This window comes from Aspergillus mulundensis, assembly GCF_003369625.1.
Source record: "Aspergillus mulundensis strain DSM 5745 chromosome Unknown scaffold_2, whole genome shotgun sequence".
Lineage (NCBI taxonomy): Eukaryota > Fungi > Ascomycota > Eurotiomycetes > Eurotiales > Aspergillaceae > Aspergillus > Aspergillus mulundensis.
Window position 1 is genome coordinate 3441446 of NW_020797890.1, and position 19633 is coordinate 3461078.

The 19633-nt window shown below is 52.0% G+C and overlaps 7 protein-coding genes across 7 annotated transcripts; 3 read left to right on the plus strand and 4 right to left on the minus strand.

Moving 5' to 3' along the window:
- Window positions 1-208: 208 nt before the first annotated feature.
- DSM5745_03755 (uncharacterized protein) lies at window positions 209-883 on the plus strand (the record flags this gene model as incomplete). The annotated part of the gene is made up of 1 exon (XM_026745771.1): window positions 209-883. One exon carries the CDS (start codon window positions 209-211, stop codon window positions 881-883), a length of 675 nt encoding a protein of 224 aa, XP_026606637.1.
- Window positions 884-1537: 654 nt separating this feature from the next.
- Window positions 1538-3262, minus strand: DSM5745_03756 (uncharacterized protein; the record flags this gene model as incomplete). Its single annotated transcript, XM_026745772.1, has 1 exon — window positions 1538-3262. One exon carries the CDS (start codon window positions 3260-3262, stop codon window positions 1538-1540), a length of 1725 nt encoding a protein of 574 aa, XP_026606638.1.
- Window positions 3263-4330: 1068 nt separating this feature from the next.
- Window positions 4331-6220, minus strand: DSM5745_03757 (Y-family DNA polymerase; the record flags this gene model as incomplete). Its single annotated transcript, XM_026745773.1, has 2 exons — window positions 4331-6028; window positions 6080-6220. 2 exons carry the CDS (start codon window positions 6218-6220, stop codon window positions 4331-4333), a joined length of 1839 nt encoding a protein of 612 aa, XP_026606639.1.
- A 199-nt stretch (window positions 6221-6419) lies between these two features.
- On the plus strand, window positions 6420-8720 carry DSM5745_03758 (DNA damage response protein RcaA; the record flags this gene model as incomplete). Its single annotated transcript, XM_026745774.1, has 5 exons — window positions 6420-6456; window positions 6504-6566; window positions 6623-6702; window positions 6754-6905; window positions 6965-8720. The coding sequence occupies 5 exons, from the start codon at window positions 6420-6422 to the stop codon at window positions 8718-8720; spliced, it is 2088 nt and encodes a 695-aa protein (XP_026606640.1).
- A 988-nt stretch (window positions 8721-9708) lies between these two features.
- On the plus strand, window positions 9709-11526 carry DSM5745_03759 (uncharacterized protein; the record flags this gene model as incomplete). Its single annotated transcript, XM_026745775.1, has 2 exons — window positions 9709-10198; window positions 10241-11526. The coding sequence occupies 2 exons, from the start codon at window positions 9709-9711 to the stop codon at window positions 11524-11526; spliced, it is 1776 nt and encodes a 591-aa protein (XP_026606641.1).
- A 496-nt stretch (window positions 11527-12022) lies between these two features.
- Window positions 12023-13540, minus strand: DSM5745_03760 (glycosylphosphatidylinositol-alpha 1,4 mannosyltransferase I; the record flags this gene model as incomplete). Its single annotated transcript, XM_026745776.1, has 3 exons — window positions 12023-12193; window positions 12303-12410; window positions 12464-13540. The coding sequence occupies 3 exons, from the start codon at window positions 13538-13540 to the stop codon at window positions 12023-12025; spliced, it is 1356 nt and encodes a 451-aa protein (XP_026606642.1).
- A 606-nt stretch (window positions 13541-14146) lies between these two features.
- Window positions 14147-16576, minus strand: DSM5745_03761 (putative C6 transcription factor; the record flags this gene model as incomplete). The annotated part of the gene is made up of 4 exons (XM_026745777.1): window positions 14147-15136; window positions 15184-15526; window positions 15620-16303; window positions 16353-16576. 4 exons carry the CDS (start codon window positions 16574-16576, stop codon window positions 14147-14149), a joined length of 2241 nt encoding a protein of 746 aa, XP_026606643.1.
- Window positions 16577-19633: the final 3057 nt, after the last annotated feature.

Consider the following 19633-nt stretch of genomic DNA (forward strand, 5'->3'; position numbering starts at 1 on the left):
AGAGCAAGTACACTCATTGTTCATCAGTCCACCTCGTTGAACTCATACGACTCTGCCCTCCTATTTCCTTGCCTGCCTCTTCGTGTGCTGTGTGATCGAAGGGATCCATCTGCCACCTCATCTGCACGAAGACCCGTACCAAGTCACACTCAACAACCACCATCCAACGAGTCCAGTCTCGAACGAGCCAAACTACAAAGCACACAGCATGTCGCGCCTCGCAGAGTACCTCAACCTCGACGCGTACGATAGCGCCTCGTCCTCTCGCTGGCCCATCCTTCGCTACCTCCTTCGCCTCGACGTCCCTTCCTTGCAGGGGTCGGGCGATGATAGCCCTAACCCGCCCACCACAACCACAACGGAGACCACCGGGGAAGAGAATAGTGCGCAAGAAGAGCACTATTTCACACCCCGGCCTTCAAGTCCAGTCGAAGAACAAGCCGGATCCGACTGGATCGCGCTCGAAAATACCAAAACCGACGCCTCGATCCGCTTGATCTCCGCGAACCCAGAGCAAAAGGCGTACTTCCAGATCATCACGAATACGCCGCTCCCATCTCCATCTCCTCCTGCTTCTCCATGCCGTGACAGGTCACCTGGATCTGGTTCCCATGGATCCAAGTCTCGACCGCAGCCGCAGCGGTCTCAGAGCGAGGGTCGAGATGGCTGGGTTGATATCCGGTCCTCAACTTCGAGATTGGCTGGACCGAGCAGCAACCGTCGACGAACTCAAAGTCAAGTGACGGAATCTCCAGAAGCCCGCCAGACGAGGCGGAATGATGAATTGGCAAATGAGATTCTAGATATGTCGCTTGAAGAGATTAGCGATATGATGCATCGGTCGATTCGGGCGGTTGCTCAGCGTCAAGCTGATGAAAGCTGACGCTGATTCTGAGAAAGAATTGGTCCGGTTAGACGGGAGAGGGGTTCTTGGAAACTGGGAGGTTAGAAAGGTAGAGTTGAGAATTGGAGCGTTATACCCCGGCTTTTCAAAATGCATGTTTTACTTCTTGGATTGGGTAGAAAGGAAATATTTGATCATGTTTTCATGTTTTCATGCATTTGTAATTGAACTGAAGTGTGTCCACTTCTTTTATTTCAGGTTTTGCAGCAGAAGAAATAATATGACCCATTTGGATCCTGCTCAATAAGTAATGTGCTCCAAGCAGCTGCAAGACAAAGATATACATCTCGTATTATTCATTATTGCGCCCGGGTATCTCGCAAAGGCCAGGGATAGCTAATCAACAGCTAATCAACAACCGCAAAATTCTATCGCTTGTATAAACCACAGTATCAGAAGGGAGTTGAGGATGAGAAAAAGTGATCCGAAAAGGCGCCGGCATAGTGATAAGTAGAAAAACACCAAAATAGTATGTCCCGATGAAGAGGGGCCGTTGCAGCGTATATGGGTAAGATAACTTGAAACAGATTATCTGCGATTCGCAGGGTTCGGAAAGCGCAGCTCTTAAGCGCGGCTGATGTTGCTGTATAGGGTATCGCTAACAAACGAAATGTGAAAACGAGAGGCATATAATCATATCGATGGCGAGTCCTCGCCAGGAGGATCCATAGGAGGAAATTCGGCTTCGGGCGAGACGGCAGCTAGGAGTCCCCGGCCGGATTCCCCATCCCCGTACTCATCGGGACTGAGAACCCGTCCGCCCAGTTGGATATCATTGACATGCACGTTGTAGGCGAGTGCCTTTTGTGCTTCTTTGATTAGCTCCTCTGTCCATCCAAGACATCTTTTGAGGCTCTGATTCATTTTCTGGCTGTCCGACAGGAGTTCCTGGTGCTTTGCCAGGTCAATGAGGAATCGTTTTTCATCCTTGTTTCCGTGTTTCGCGTCCTCTTCGGCAATCGAGTCGGGTCCTAATGAGCTTTCATCTAGCATAGACTCCTCGTCGCTGAATTCAGACGGCTCCTCTTGTGAGTGATTCGAGGAGACTTCACTTCCACTTTCATCAATCTCGCTTGGTATTGATAGAGTACCGGAAACGGACCGAGAAGGAGCCACGGAAAGACGGCCAGAGCGACTAAGTCGCCGAAATCTCCGTAGCTCCGCATTCTGCTTCTTCATTTCGCGCTCAAGTGTCCGGTTGATGGCCAAAAGAGACGAATTGCTGATCTCTAGATCTAAGATCTTGCGTTCAACCCGCGCGCTGAGGACCGGTCCGCTGCTTCCTCCATGTTCTGACTTAACAGGACTCTGTAATCCGTCATTGTGACTATCCACAGAATTTGTAGATCCGTGGCTGAAAATGCGCGGCCTGAGAGCGGGAAGAGCGTCTGAAGCATTGTTTTCTTCAACCTGCGAGTCCAAAGTAGACACTGTTACGGAACTTGGGCGTAGGACCTCCCCGTATGTTTCCTTAATAGGAGTACCGCGCGCAGTATCAAGGCTTGAGGATTTGGTGTGGCTTATTACCGGCACAGGTCGGACGGTGCTTAACGGGGGACTATGAACGGGCGAACGTATCTCAGGTGAGTCGTCAAGGTGCGGTCCGCCGACGGAAGAGATACTATCAGAGATTCGAGGAGACGAAGCGTTGAGTTGGGGAGACTTGATCCGAGGTGAAGCTGTAGGTCGAGACACAACCGCAGGCCGGGACAATCCTGACGATCGCCGTCTGGAAGTTTCCTCAGCCAGATGCTGATTTTCCTCTTGTCCATTCGCATATATGAATGTAGCAGGTGAAGACGACTTCGCCGATACTCTTGACCGGGTATCCGCATCGGAGGAGCTCGATACCGAACGTGCATCACTAGCGTGAAAGAACATGGGAGACGCAGCCGAGAACTCGGTGGAGTGAGGACGAGAGGCGGTGCTCAAATCGGCGGTCAAGGTCTTTGCTCTTACAGTCCGTGGGAGTTCGAGTTTCCCGCCAATTCGAGCTGGGCTGCGTTCAGTGCGGTAAGCCCTGGGGGTTGGTCCGTTCGCTGGAGATGCCTGGACAAAGGATTGTGGAGAGTGCAGGGGCGTGTTGCCCGCGGAGAGTATAGGCCCATCGCGTCTGCTATTCCTCGAGCCGGATCGCGGTGTGATGTTCGCATTAAGGTAAGAGGGTTCGGGGTTCTGTCTCGCGGGGGTCGTTGCGGGATGATCTGGAGGAGCGAGCCGTTTGGGAGCACGGACTGTCGACGGGTTGGCAAGTTTCGGAGTCAGGGGAGACTTGGTGTTCGCTCTGCTGAATGCAGCGCTGAGGGTCGGGGTAAATGGTTTGGCGAGGTGGCCATTGCTCTGTTTATCGTAGGTCATTGCTGCTAGATTCGAGGGGCAGACAAAATGGCGGCTTGTTATGGCATTGCGGCACTCCTCGAAGATCTGCAAGCATGGTGGCACCAGCCAGCCGATAGCGAAGGTCCGATTGAGGTGAGGCCACCCGCGAGATCTTGGGATAAGACGGAAGAGACAGAGGAGGCAGTCAGGTGGTCGAGATGAAGATTTTATGACGAGAACGAAGCGTGGAACTAACTATTTTGCCGCCAAACACCACGCCGACCGAGATGTTTATCCCCGCCAAATGCGGTCTAGTCGCTTTTCACCGCAACAGTAACCGCTTCCAAGGGGCTCAGCAGCCTGGACTGCACATACAAATGACACAATCGTCTATCCGATATAATCCTGTTCTCGAGTGACCCTTGATACCTTGAGTTACCGGGAAATGTCGCTTTGGCTGAGCCGACACTCCGGTTGTTGGGTCATACTCCGTATCTGCCCCGCCTATATGGGCTGATCAACGGCCGGAGAAGTAGAACTGATCTTATTCTTGCCAGGTCTATTATTATATACATATACATTTGATGCTACATGCATGCGCAGTGATGCACGGGAGCCATGTGTTGGGTATCCCCTCCAGGTTTATCCCTATCCCTGCCTGTCCAACAGGTGCTCGAATCGCCGTACAGCAACGGAAGGGGCCTGAGGTAAGGGGCATGGGATCTAGGCTGGTCTCACGTAGTGTCTTAATTCTAAGACACGAAGGTGCGTATCCGCGGCCGTTCACTGCGCCAGACCTTCATGCGCTACCAAGGCTTTACCAACGTCCCCTTCAACCTGTGCTGAACCTGCTCCAGATGTCAAAGAGCTGCCCCGTAGTGGGTGGGTCATTTAGTCAAAGCTGAGCCGCGGCGATTTTGGGACCGCATATAGAGCACGCTCTGCTGGATGAGAGAATCATTAACGAGGTACCACGTGGGTCGAGTTCTCCTATCGTATCTAAACCATTGTAAGGCCTAGCCCTCAAGCCTGGGTGTAGAGCCAATTCGTCGCCGCGTTATAGATGCCTCAGCCGGTCTCGAGTATATACGAGTAAAGCCTCTCCTTTCAATTGAAAAACAGACGTTTCTGCCGGGGGTCTACGTTGTCTCGAGAAGCGGTCTTTCTCTTCCGTGAACTGGCAGGTGTCGGCTGGGCTTGTGGCTGAAATTGTGGCGAATCGCCCTGGACCGCCTCTTTTATCGTTTGTTTTGATAGACAGTAGTCGACATGGTCGTTGAACTTCCTGTCATCCGCGATTTGGGGCATTGAACAGATAGGGCAATCCCAGTACTCCGGTTGATCCAGCAGTTTATCTGTGGTGGTCGGCGTTGGGCTTTTCTCGTTTTGGCCGCCTTCAGTTTCCGATGTTTCTTGACTGAGCTTCTCCAAATCATGGATCTCATCCTGGAGCTCCTCACGGGCCGCCTTCTCAAAAGCTTCTTCCGCGTTGATTTCTTGATCCCCGGTGAAGTCGTTAGGCGTATCCGATGCAGGCTTTCTCCGTGCAGCGGCCCCGAAGAAACCAATGTCGAATTTCTTGGTGCTCACGAGATTTGTACACCGAATACCAAGCAGACGAAGCTTCATATTCGGGATCTCTTTCTCGAGTTTCTCTAGCATTGGAAGGGCAGATGTAAACAGGTCTTTCGCAGATGACACGGCCCTTCTGGGTTGATGTTGCCGGGTCAAAACCTCAAACGTAGCCAGCTTGACCTTGAGGACCAAGGTACGACCCATGAACTGTGTTCGGGACAAATCCTTCTCCAGCTCTTGAGCGCAAGACCAGAGCTTTTCTCTGAACTCTTCTCGTTTGCTGATTTCATGAAATGTCCTCTCCGTGCCCACACTTTTACGCTCGTAGCTTTCGGCTGGTTGAATTTTCGTCCTGCCCAATCCCAGATAGCATTGGGCGAGAAAGTGAAGTGCCTTTTCGCCAAATAATTTTGCCAAGTAGGCACGCTGCGCAAAGATGTCGCCGCATTTCTTGATACCGATTGAGTCGAGCTCTCGCTCGAACACTCTACCCACGCCATTAACTTTGCGCATTGGAAGGTCCTTCATAAAGTCCATGATAGCATCCCTATCGTTCGGGACACGAAATTGGCCGTTTGGTTTATTGCGATTTGAACAGATTTTCGCGATTTTTGCGTTTGCTGCAATCCCTGCAGAAACCGAGATCTTGGTCGTCTCGAGGATTACAGCGCGCATGCGATTAACAGCCTCCTCCGGGTCGAGCTGGTTTTCGCTGCAGTAGGCTGTGATGTTCAGGTACGCTTCGTCAATGCTCGCGCTCTCGAATTGAGGGTCATATTGAGCAATTATGGCGCGGATTTCTTGAGCTTTCGCCGTGTACTTTTCGTAGTTTTGCGGCAGGCAAACAAGCTGTGGGCATAGCTTCATCGCGACGAAAGACGCCATGCCGCTCCGGCAGCCGAACTTTCGAGCCTCGTAGTTGCATGTCGTCAAAACACCCTTTCCAACCGCCATGGGGACGGTTTTGAGCTCCGGCCTATCCAGCTCTTCGACCGCGGCAAAGAACGCATCACAATCCACGTGAACCACATACTGGGAGAGGTCTCGGGTTGACTCTAGCTCGGCGAAGAGCTGATCCGCTAACCGCAAATCAATAGATAAATTCAGGCTCTCAAGGCGCGACTTCTCATTGAGAATCCGCTGTATCTTCTCGGTAAGGACACCATCACGGGCTTGTTCATGATTGAAGAATTTGGAGCCTTTTGAGGCGTTATAGATAATTTCTGAGACCTTTTATGCTCAGTTACAACTTGAAGTGACACGCTGGGCATCTTAGCCTACCTTCTGCTGGTCAACGGAGTCCTGGCCCGCCTTTGTTAAGGACGGACCTAGAAGCTGATATTTGAGCGTTTCGTCAACACCGGGAGACTTTTTGTCGTCGTCTACGGGCACATCGCCCCTGAGTTCTCTTCCTTCCTCCATGGAATCATCGTCACGCAATGCAAAAGTAACCCGCAGTGGGTGAGGCTCGTTGATATCATTTCCAAACTAGGCAGCATTAGGTAGAAAGTCACGTGAACACGCGTTCTGAACCGCGGCAGTTGCCCGCGCCCGACAATAATCCGTTGGCGCTCATCATCACCGACATGCTAGGGACTCGTTTGCGCTGACTGTGCCCCTCATGTGGATCCTCGACACAGAGGGAGAGTTTCTTGAAGGTGATTATGTGCGATCATCCGTGTATTTACGTGCTAACAACTTAAAGGGAAACGCTTGTGGCTGCGGCCCGGAAAGAAGTACCTCTTTGGTCGTTTCAAGGCAGATGGCGGTATGACCACGCTTAGGCCCATTGCTAGTCATCTACTAACGGCTACTTTCGTGTAGTTCGAGAAGCTGTTCCAAATGATTCAGTATCCAGAAAGCATTTGACGATTGAAGTATCGCAGGTTAAGGCCGGGGATGGGGTATGAGGCAGTTGTGGATTGTTGGTTCCCATTCTGACTGCTTGCGTCTAGTCGCGAACGAAGACAAGATCCGAAATCCTCGTTACCGACGAAAAATCGAAAGCTGGCACAATAGTCGATGGCGAAAAAATAAAAGGGAGCAGCAAGAAGTTGAGCGGTGTGGAGCATATAATCTACCTGGGGAAGTCTGAGCATCCGTTGCGGTAAGTGCTCGCTGAGCTCAAAATACGGGACAGGTCGCTCATTGTTGGGTGGTCTTTAGCATAAAATGGGAACCGAAAGTCCTGAGTTTCTCCTTCTCCTCCAAAGAAAGCAATAAAAACGCCCTTGCCCGCTTCCGCGACCGGCTCGAAGGCTACGATATCAAGACCATCGAGGATTACCTGATCAATGTGACAACCCATGTTGTCCAAACGAAGCGAAACACCGCCAAAGGGCTACAAGCGTTAGTGAATGGTACATACATTGTGGACTACTCTTTCGTTGATGCCCTAGACTACGCGTCAACTCCGAGTGACCTGGACAGTCCGGAAAGCCTGTCTCCGCTAGAGGCTGACTTTGACGCCGCGTGGCCCAATGCAAATAAGTACCTCCCACCTCCGGGAAAAGAAGTCTTCGACGGCTCAGATGAGTCATTCGCGCCGAACCTCAACCGAATTAATGTCTTCGAAGACTATATCTTTGTTTTTTGCGACAAGTCACAGCACCAAATTCTAAAGGATCCCATCACCAATGGACACGGAAAAGCGTTATACTTTGACGTGGAGGAGGGTGTTACTTCTCCAGACGAGGTTGTACAGTTCATGAGAAACGCTGCAGGCGAGAAAGGCATCGGGTCTCAGAGGAATTATGAAGGTGGAGTGGTGCTTGTACGGTTTAAGTCAAAAACTGGGAATCAAGATTGGGCCGTGCAGCTGGGTAACGAAGTTGCTCTTATGACTGATCAACGGGTCATTCAGCAGAATGAGTTTCTCAATGCGATTCTTGGAAACGATGCCTCGATCTTATGTCGGCCACTACGCCATGAGATTGTTCCATCATCTGAACCTACACCCGCTCCACCATCAAGTGATACTGTGCAAGCCGTTGCTGATTCCCAACCGTCTGAAGAAGTGAGTCAGCCCCCGAAGAAGGTCAAGAGTACTCGAGTGCGCAAGCTTGTCACCAAAATGAAGGCGTTCGACGACGGCTTCGACATCAATTCTATACCAGTCTATACACAAGAGGCAGATGGCCCTATAGAGGAAATGCAACCGATGTCAATAGACGCGCCATCCGAGGAACCGTCCCAGCAGATTGACAACTTCCAGGAGGAAGAGGACCTGGTCTCGAGTTTGCTCCCTGGAGCTACCGCAATGAAACGCCGGTTGGGTGATACCTCTCAGCGGCGCTTGGATGATTCCAGCACCCGTGACAAACCAGAGGAGGCTCCTAGGCCCAAGCGTCAAAAGCTGGATGTCTTAGAGGCGGCCCGACAACACCGAGAGGCGGAAGAGGATGCTGCTCGTCAGCGACGGCAACAAGAAGAGGAACTACTTCAGACCTCTTTACAAGATGTGGATGTCGAGAAACTAAGGGGACTCGCCATTGTGGAGGAAATGGAAGTCGCGATCAAGCCAGTAGACCAAGGCAACGATCGATGGGATGAGCGGTGGAATGGACGAAAGAACTTCAAGAAATTCATTCGGAGACGCAACCGCGATTCTGATCAGCGACAACAGCAGCGTCTCCGTCTTCAGACTGTTATCGTTCCATTGGAGGAAGTGGCACGGAAGGACTTTGGTATTGGAGATCATTACTGGGTGAGCAACAATCGCTCCTCAGACCGGACCACCAGAGAAAGCCACGAAGACCGTGCGGTCAGCCAGGTCCCAGACAGTGAGCCATCGCAGCCTCGAGCAGCTGCGCGAAAGGAGTCGCAAAAGACGACGACGCAGAGAAGCCAGAAACGAGTCCGTGAGGAGCGGGATTCGGATAGTGATGACGAGCTTAAATTTCGGTTTCGTCGCAGGCGATGATTTCCAATCATTTAGTTCTCTCTATCTGTTGTATATATCCTTATCAATGTACGGCGTCCGGAGTGTTACTCAGCCACAAGCTATGTATGAAGTAGGCGTCTAGCGTGTCAGTTATACAGGGCGCTAAGCGATAAACAGGCGCTAACTGGATGGTGTGAAGGTTATCCTGATCTGGATGTCGTCACTAAATTGGGATCGACTGGCAGGAGTTCTGTCAACGAGTCGAATATTCGATCCTCCAATCCGCGGCTGCAGGGGAGCCTGTTCCGACAGTAATTTCGAGTGGGAACGAGCCCCATCATCAAAGTGATACCAAAATTCAAGGCCTCGGAATGAATCTCGAACAAGGGGGCTGCTATTAATACACTGCACTTTCTGGCTGTGGACGATGGCATCACGGCGTGAAATCATCTGACCCGATTCAAGGCTTTCTTCAGATCTTCGAATCTCGTATCCTCGCCTCCTCTCCCCTCTTTCTACTCTCCTTCACCTGCCGACGAATTGACGCCCCATCTCGACTCTGCTGCTGTCCTCGCGCCTTATCGCTCCCTGCACGATCGCATCATCCACTGAAGTCGCTTTTCCTGACGCTGCCTGACGGCCTAATTCCCGGTGCTGCTCTTCTCCGTCCACCAACACTAGACGCTTCCAACGCAGCATCATCTCCACCATGGAGCACGCTGGCCGGGCGTAATTCGACTTGCTGATTCTTCTGATCGCCCCTCATCAAATATAGCGGCGCCCTCGTGCTCCTCTCGCCTGCTTGCTCCGTCGTACGACAGTTCAAAATCTGCCTTGAGTATGTTCAGCATCATGGTGTCAATTCTTCTTCTCGTTCTTTTCCCATTTTACGCCCTCTTTCTCTTCATCTTCTCTCTAATTTCTGGCTTGCTGACTTGGGTTTTCCCCTAGCCATTCTTCTCTTTACGATTGACGATCTTGAATTCTGCTTGGCGTTTCTAGGCAATCTCCCTTTCCACAAAAAATCATGACCGCCGATTTACTTCCGTCCCCTTCTCCCTTCATGATCTCCGCGATACCACCCCCTCGACCTGTTTCCGTCAATGCCCTCCCGAGAGCTTCCTCCGTTTCAAATTCGATATCGTGCTCAAAATCAAATCGAAGTACAAGCGCCGGAATATCGACCCATGAAGGATCATTCACCGTCCCCGTGGGTCCGGATTCCCCGGGGTGGCCCCAGTCGCCTGTGGATACCGAGATGGAGGATGTGCAGTTAGCGGGAACATCAATATGCCAGTCCAAAATTCGATTCGAGCACCTCCCGGTCGAAATCCACGAGACTATCCTCGACCATCTGTTTGGGGAGCGTACATCGACCTTTACCGGGGTCAGTGGGAAATCTTCTACGCAGAGTTGGCACAAATCCTTAAGGCATCCGAGGCGAAAGGCTTTGTCGAATCTTGCTCTGATCCTGCCTGTATGGAGAATATTGGTGCAGGATCGGATCTACAGACACAGTTAGTAGCTTATTTTCTGTCAACTGCTCGTGCTAACATTAGCCGTCACAGTCAAGCTCAAGGGAACCGCAGATGAGCTGGAGGAAAGTGCACGCTGGTTCCGTGCGCATCCCCATCTGGCACCCTATGTTCGTCATGTCGAGATATGGATACCGGTTTGGGGCCAGCGGGCGATCAGAAATACCTCCCGTCAGCTTCCACGGAGGTCTAATGATGAGAATGCGGAGTTGACGGATATGGCTGCTCTTCAGGCTACAATGGCGTGGGAAGATCCGCATTCCAACCCAATGGCTGACTACAAATATCACTATGCAAGCCACAATGCTACGTTAGAAGAGATGTTTCTCCATGTGCAGACTGTATTTCCGGGGGCTCGTATCCTTACCCTGGAAGGAGGTCATTGCAAAAAACCCCCAATGGTACGGCATTTCAGAACAGATCCCGCCGGACGTACAGGTCTTTTACGGCTTCCGGTACTGCCAGACGTCCAAACCTTCGTCATGCGCGGAGCCTGGAATATCATGCGAGACCAGCAGCACTGGACGACTTTATCGCAAGCACTACCGAGCATTCGCGAGTGGCACTGTTCGTATGCCAAGCCAAAGATTGAAGGCTACGAAACCATCGCCGGGATCCTTCGCCGCCTCCCCCCCTCATTACTTCACATAAACATCAGCCTCGAAGGCTTCTACAACAAAGACAACACCCAGAACCGCTGGCTCGGCGACGGCGTCAACCCACCACACCTCTGCCGCCTCCTCGGAGAAGTAGCCCCACGCCTCGAATCCCTTACATTCACCGGCAAAGTCTGCGCATGCCTCTTCGAGTCTACCAAGTCCTTCATGACAACTCGCCCCAAAGAAAAATCCAAGCTCAAGTCCCTCGATCTGGTAGTGAAAACCTGCTGCCGCGACAAAAAGCTCTACCCGGCCTTACCCTTTCTCGACGACTTTTCCGGGATCACAAACCTGAACTTCATCCACGCTTTCGAGAAACTCGTCATAGCCTCCATCAACGGCCTTCAAATTCACCAGGAACTAGAGTACATGCGCATCCGCTTCATCGATCTCGACTCCGCCTGTCCCCCGCTCAACCCTTACTTCCAGCTAGTCGACACTCAGGCCACGGGTCTCTGGAATGAACCGATTCTCGAAGCGCTCCATGAGGTACGTCCGGAAGCGCAGTTCGTCAAACTCACAGACGGCATCTGCGCGCAGTACGGAAGCAATAACCAGATCGTGGGCGCGATATACCCGCGCACGAGACCACTGAGCATCCATGCTTCCACGTACCGCATCATCGCGGACGTCCCGAAGCACGGCGTGTGAATGGGGAAAGGCAGTCTGAGCATATTCTGATATTCTCGTCTTCACGGTGGTCGTTCCCCAACTCGACTCGCCCTCATCGTTTTCATTGTAGGATTATAAGATACCATAATACGTTTGTTTTTCCTATTTTTCTTTTCTATCTCAACGTGGGAGCCATCGCGCTCACCACGCACTCATCATCAAAAGACATGATATGCTATGATATGGATGGCAATTCGAAATCAGGTACAGGTACAAGGAAAGGAGAATCTGCTTGACAGGCATAGCTAGCTAGCTGACTAGTTCATGTAACTCAATAATAAAAAGCTTAACTTCATTAAAAGAATAAGATTGTTCATCTCTATATGCTATATTATACTGTACACCCCAATCACGACCATGCAAGCTCTCAACCCTCCGGATAGAATGGCTAAGGCTTCTTCTTACCCGCCTATTCCATGCAGCCATATAGGCAGATAGACTTCCGTGGTATTCTCGCTCCGCAGTAAGCGACCACTCATTCCACCTTCCCTTTCTCTGCGCCTGTTAAACCCCCAGCATCGCCCACTATAACGCCCAGGATCCAAACATTGACCGCGAAGAATCCCAAGCTCGCCAGGAACAACCCGGGGACGAAGCTCGATACGCCCAGGAATTCGAGCAGGTAGCCTTGCTGCAGCCAGAGAGCCTGTCGTCAAGTACGTCATCAGCAAGCCGTCAATCTCGGTTGACGGGGAGAAGTGATGAATGGAGGAAGATGGAAGGGGAAAAACGACGGGGCTATCAAACAGACGTACCTGGCCGATTACCCACAGAGCAGCAACCGTGATTCCCAAACGTGGGTTCTGGAGGAGAGACGAAGTGGGGAGGTAGAAGGGGAGAAAGATGAGGTACCAGAGGAAATACTGTGCCTAATTTAGCAAAGCAAGTCTTCCTGGTTAAGGACGAGAACACATACCTGGCTCGTACAAACCTTATTGAACGTCACGAACGCAAATGTCTGCGCGAGCATCGTGACCGGCAGGTCCTTCTTTCCTAAGACGAGCGGGATAACAACAACAGAGAGGAGCAGCTGCGGGATGAACGCCAGAGACTCGAAGCTACCGCTCGGCCCTCTAAGGCCCGTGAGGCCTGTGGCGTTGGCTGAAGAAGCGGCAGTCAGGTAGAGGAGGGTACTATAAGGCGAGAAATTATGCCGGTGATCGATGCGCGTTAGATGATGGAAGTAAGTGTGCTGGAGGAAAGGCGTTCCGTAGCGCGCGTACATAGCCGCATTGAGGGCAGCGAATGTGAGCAGGGAGGTGAGGGCCAGCCGAATCCGACACGGGGTGACGAAGCTGATGATCTGCGAGACGCCGACAGGGGTGCCTCCGTTCCTGTCGTCCTCGTTGGAGGTGGCTCTGGATTTGGGTTCGGGCTCCCGACTTTCCGACGTCCCCGTCCCCGTCCCCGTTTTCGTTCTCGTATCATCCAACCACCAAAGCATCGACACCCCGTAGATAAACGGGTAGATCTTGAAGTGCACGCCCAGCCCCAGAAGCACGCCCGCAAGGTAAACCCTCCGATTCAGCACGGCCCAGAGCAGCGCGACAACAAGAACCCCCAGTAGCCCCTCTGAGCTCCCGCGCGTACTGATGTTCGCGACCATCGGATTCAGCAGCCAGAAGCTCGCGTACTTCAGGGCACGCTCGGGGCTCATCCCGTGCGTTAGGACCAGCGACTTCGCGACTAGCCAGCCGGCCACGACATCCGCGAGCGCGAAGAGCGCCTTGCCAAAGGAGAAGAAGCCCGGGATGGCCCAGGTCGTGGGCAAAAGCATCCACGCTAGCAAGGGGGTGTAGCGGTATGTGTCTCGGGCGTATGGGGACTGTCCTTGAGATACATAGCGCGAGGCGTCGGTGAAGACCATGTAGTCGATGTCCGTGTATTTGACAGCTGAGTGGGCGTCTTGCCAGGCTCCGTAGAATAGTAGAATGACGCGCAGGCCGATTGCGGCGCCGTAAATAGTGGACGCCCTTTTGAAGATCGATGCCATTGTTTTCTCCTGGCGATTCTTTTATGGTTTCGGGGTCTCAAGTATGGGCCAGGTCATGCCCGTGGGGAGCCGTAGCAGGGCGAGTACAGTTTGTAGCCGTCAATGAAAGTTAGAATAGTAACTTTTCGGGCCGGTGAATCATTGAGATCCTTTACCCAGTGTCTGTTCAGTATTTTGCCGACATTGCGATTATTTATTATTATTGTAGTCGGCGTGGGTTGAGAGTTGCTGGAAATTCTGGGCATTTTGGCATCTTCAACTCCTGCTGACTCAGCAGTAAGTATCATGATCAGCGCTCTCTACGGACAATCCACGCGCGGGAAACTATTGCAACTGAAAGGTATGAAATATTCCATATCACCAGCCCTGGTTATAGGATATAGATATATACATTTGCTGGTATTTGATGTTCAAAGTATCAGGGAACCAGCTGAAAGTAGCGGAGATCGAAGTCCGGGTATAGAAAAACGGGAAATATATATAAAAGTGAGGGTATAAGTGCTTTGTGATAATAGAGGGTTATAGTGAAGGAAACACATAGAAGATAGTCAAGAAAGTCAGCGAGGGTCCAATATCCCAGTATAAGTAGAAGATAAAGTGAGCTCATCAGGAGTAATAAGGGATAGACGGGCTGGTGAAGAAAGGTGGTTCGGATAACTGATTTCCGAAGAAGCCAGTATTTGAATACTTGAAGTGCTTGTCATCGGAGCCAATTAGGCTCCCATCGTTAATGCTTTCCATATCCGCCATCGGGACAAGATTTGTATCGCTCCAGCTGAGGAAATCCCATAGATACTGACCATTAGGATCGTCCATGGTCGAAGGAGGAAATGGGTCCGTAAAACCGTTGTCGTGGGTGACCATGAAATTTCGCCCCATATCACTCTGAGATGGGAGGATATTAGGTGCCATGAGAAGGGAGGTAGGGGACAGGTTAGAGCTGTTGATGCTGTTTGTTTCGGCAGCCATACTGGGGCCACGTTTACTGGCCTCAAAAATTCTGGAGACTGCGTCGAGGGTTTTTCTAGCGGTTGGACTTGCTTGCTGTAACCGCGCAAAAACGAGTAAAGCGTCTTGGACCTGTGCTTGGCAGGCCTCTGTGGTAGCTCGGGGATCTGTCACTGTGTTGTCGTTGATGAATAGTCCTAGTAGTGGGACCATTGTGCTTTGGAAGAGGAACCACACGGCGTTCCAACCTGACATTTGGGGCGTCTTTGCGGTAGCAGAGATATCCCTAATGGCAGTTTCGGCTATCTCTCTGCATCTTTCGATCGCCGTCCGCTCCTCCGACCTTAGAGCAATATACGGAACACGCCGCATGGCATAGCTCAACAGAGTAGGGCGGTAGAGCAGGATACGTTGAACGTGATACCGCCATTTCGTGACTTCTCGGGTGTTCGCGATAGATTCAGGACATGGTTCATGGTCTTTGAGAATATATGGGAGGCTGTTGTACCACTCGACGAGCTGCGTATCAAAGTGGAGGATTTCGTTGTATTTTGTCAACGGAGATACAGCCAGCGCATCTTGTATTTGGTTGCTGATCTTGCAAAAGCGAACATTCTCGAGAAGGGGTAGAATATCGAGCACATTTCCCTTATTCGATTAGCATACGATGCTTAATTTTTGAAAAGATTGCTTACCGACTCCCTGTAATGAGGAAGCTTGACTGTAATTGCGGGACTAAATCGGCCCATAGTTGGGCGCCCTAGAGTCACACCACCCCAGCAATCCATCAGGAAAAGTGTCCACCAAATGCGCCGCTTGAGGTCAAGTTGTGCTGCCTTCTGCTTATTAGATGTATCGGATTGCTCGGCAAATTCTCGGTGGAGGCCCATGGTGGCAGCCATGCGAAGAGCGGCACCCATGAGGGAATAGGCGAGGTTGGGCTGCGCGACGTAATGAAGATACCAACCTCCAAGGATCCCAAGAGTCTGAACAGTTTCTAGGTGAGATGACGCGAGTGACTCTAGATCCAAGTACGCCCTACACCGTGAGTAATATATCTTGTGTGATATATCATCACAGGTGGAAGCACATATACTGCCCATGGCGAGGACGATATTCAGCAAACAATACCACCGGTCGTCTTTGCGGTGCCCTGCAGCGTATGTTTCGCGGAATGACTGCTCGTCCAAGATCGGCGTCAAAGGTTGAACATAGGTAAAGTAGGCATCTAGGAGTTGCGATTCGGGAACTTGAAGATGGACCTGAGGAGGCGTGCCTGGTTGATCATGGGCAGCCCATGGTTGACCATCTGATGAGGATAGGTCTGCCACTGAACCTCGACGCCGAGCGCTTGGGGGCGTACTGGCGAAATACGAAGCAGAGCCGGGATCCAGCCACACTATCGTTTTGAGCACCGCATTAATAGACGAGACGCCGAGATATGAGGAGGGACCTCTCGTGGAAAGCGACAAAGCGTTGACATCGTCAGAAATCGTGTTCGCGATCTCGCTGCTCAGATTGCGCGGATCGTTGGATTCTTCAGGCATGGCCTGGAGTGACTCCAGATTCCCATCTTCTGTCGATATTGGCGAGACGTGTGCATCGTGAGAAGCGGATGTTGCGGGTGATGGTTGGCGTGCTCCAGTGCTTGCAACCTGCGCCTGAGGTTGAGACAGCGTTTCAAGGAGCTTCTCGCGTGGTAAATTAGCCAAGGCTTCAGGGGTCGCGCCGGGAAATAGCTTTTCTAGGACGGTCCGGTACTCGTCTAGCGTCGTAGACAATTTCTCGACATGCCTGTTCCAGGCGCCTGGTAAGCTGCGGAGCCGAGGCACGGAGAAGAAAGAGCGGAAAAGCAGCCACCTACCTCCGAGATGGACGAGGGTCCGAATAATGGCAAAGCTCGGCCTTTTTATACCACCTACAAGCTTCACAGGGCTTTTCACCATCGCATTTGATCTTGCGATGACGGCAGGAGGTACAGGCACGAAGGGTGGTGACGCGACGGCCGATGGAGGGCTGCCGCTCCCGACCTGTGCGGGCGGGAGTCGAGGCGGCCGGGTTTTCGAAGCCCTCAAAGGTGTGAAACATTGCTAAGGAAAGGGAGAAACATGGAGGGGCAGTAGCTTGATGAAGGGGGGACGTAAAATCGACCAGAGGCGCAGAGAATCCGGGTTGTTAAGAGACACGCATGGTACGATGAGAGAAAGTGGGTGGTGTTGTAGATGTAGAAAAAGCACAACACCAGCGGAGAGGAAGGACAAGTCTGGAAAAGGCGGGGAAACAGGCTAAAGAGGAAAGGGAAAAATAGCACAGGTAGCGCTGAAATGGAGGGAACGAACAAGAGTACAATGTAGGGTGGATAATAAGAATACGCCTGGTACGGATTCTTCCTGTCAACGGCCAGTCCCTGGAGATCGCCAGCGCCCCTCGGTCCCTCTTCTGTAACTTCCTCATGCTGATGCTGATTCTTGTCTTCCCCGCAATCATTCATGCAGCATGGGATGCCGGCGATTATCCCGCATCCGACGGTAGCCCTACTTGAGGCTGCGCTGCCCCATCCCTGCTTCGTGCCCCAAGTGGCCCATAATCATGGTAATTTTACAAGGTTCGACAGGGTATGGGGATGGCATCCTTGCCTCACGTTGTTATCGCTAGGGGGGAGAACGGTGCTGCCGGCAGTGTGCTAGCACCGCAGCATGACTGGTCGTAAGCTTCCTGCCGCTTGCCCGGCCCTTCTGACCGCTGCCTAATCGTCCTGTCCTCGCTTGAGATTATTTGCATCGAAATGAAGCCAAGCATTTTAGGCATTGGCCAGCTGAATGGCATTTTTATGATTTGTTAGAGTATCCTCTCGGACGGAAGAGGGATCAAAAAGCGGTACACCAAGCATACGGCTCTTGAAGAGATATCAACTTCGTCCTGAAGCTCTTCGAGTATGGTTATGACATGGTCTTCTCGACTCTGATTATCCGTGTCCCTGCCTACTTAGAAGTTCTTCAGGACCCAGCGGTCGCAGGAATCCTGGGGGTGGCGAATAAAAAATATTATCGGCCTATCATCCACGGCTATGCGCGATTATTCTCCTCTCCAAGATCTGGAGAATATGCAGGAGACGCAATGCATGGTGCTGAACTTGAGCTTGCGCAACTAGGTCACAGTTATGTATGTTAGCCCTGCAGTAGTCCCTTCACGCTGCATATCCCATGCGCTCACGGGATCAGGGAGATTAAGGGATCGTCCACGAAGCCCACTGGATGCTGTGGTGCTCGTACAATTAGTCCCATGCGACAAACCAGGAAAGGCCTAAGAAATGCTTCGGGAAGAAGAAAGACAGTGGCAAAACAAGAGACAGGCGGAAAGTTGACGATGAGAGCATTGTGAACGGATGACCCGATATCACCAGGTAGAGCGCGGAGAGTGTACCACGGACTACCATCATCCGTACCCCACTAGGCAGTGAGACGAAAGACCGGGTGCCGTTGCCATGTCTATTAGCAGTCATCTGTCAGTGGCCAACTGCTGAAATCGCGCGCGCAAAATGGGTAAAGCGTCAGCCTTACCTCAGAACGTACCGGATACTCCTACCCTACATCACGAGGAGTAATAGGTTTTCGTGAGACTGGGTTAACATCTGGGCTCCGAGCGCTCAGACACACACTTGTGGCTCAGGGATATTGTGGTCGTAGCGATGCCGCCAATGATGCCGCCGCCTTTGGAAGAAAGAGTCCAATCGAACATGACTTGATGCCGTGGCGGCCTGTGATGTAGGTGTCTCGTGGTGTTTAGGCTGATATTGCAGGGATTTGGCGCGGACTTGGTGTGACTCTGCTATAGCCATCCACGAAAGTTCAAGGCTCAGGATCCGCTAATGACGGCGGACGCCGTAGAACTTGGTCTTCGATCAGCGGAAGTCTGCCTGATGTGGATAGATTACTCCTGTCGGAAGCTTCGGGGTTCGCTGTGAGACGGGACGACCCGAAGGCAACATGGCGCAAGAAGGATGTTGTGCTTATGGCTATCAACGAGATTCACAAAGAGGTACTCTGCTGGATTATTGACCTCCCGCCTCTGGGCCGGAGGATTCGCTTGAGGACAAGGAGTGATACCGGCTCATGGGGACCGAGGGATGGATCGCAAGGGCTTTCTCTTCTATGCTACCGCATATGCCAGCCGCAGAGAGGGTCAGAATCACATTCTGTGATTGTCTGACGATGATCAGAAGAGCCGTGATGAAGGACGGTGGCCCACAGTCTTCCCCAGCTTCGCAAACTATGAGTGGCTTGCTAATCAGGGTAAAGTACCGCAGGGGCTTGCAAGTTGCCGTTGAGCGTTAGACTGTCAGACCATCCGATAATTAGTGGCTCCAATATTTCTGAATCATTTTAAGCGACGAGGGGTAGTCTGGAGCACTGACCCCGTCCGTCAAATCACTGTCAAGATGAGCAACCCGAAAGCGCCTATCTCAGGCAGGTCCCGACCAGTTCTTGCTCGTGTTTGGTCTACCGAGCTTCTTGATTTGGGCTATTTGGGGCCGACATTGTGGCCAAGACCGACCAGACAAGACATCATTCCACAAGCACGTATATGGATGGAGAATCCGGAGTCTGACATAGCCCGAGGAATGTGGTCGAAGCGGTGTTATGGAAGATCATCCTAGCGAGCGTCGAAACGTTGGAGCTTTTCGCCTAAAGTCGACCCTTTCGCCGGCAGAGATTGCAGGGTTGTTTTGAGGCTGCTAACTAGGTAGTGAGCCGGCGGAATGCGGCAGTCGAGTTTGAGGCGAAGCTCCGCTTAAACTGCTTGGACTTCGAAAGCCTTTATCCATGGACCACAAAGCCATTGCTTACCTACTCAACGCGAAGAAGACGCTGGCAGGAGCTTGACGGAGCGACAGCCGTTCCCAAAACAGTCCACCATGCGGGGCAACAGTGGACCGGTGGCGGAGAGAAGGCAGGTGGTATGTTCTGGCATTGTTCCATAGATAATCCGTGAAATCGACAGCGACCCAGGGAATATGGGCATCGGAATGGACCGATATCTGGCGCGTCGGCAGGGATCTCTATCCTGGAATCGTCAGGTGTCCCAGGCGAAAAGATGCCGGACCTTGGAGGATGTGGAGTGGAGGTTGTCTGGAGAAGAGCCGAG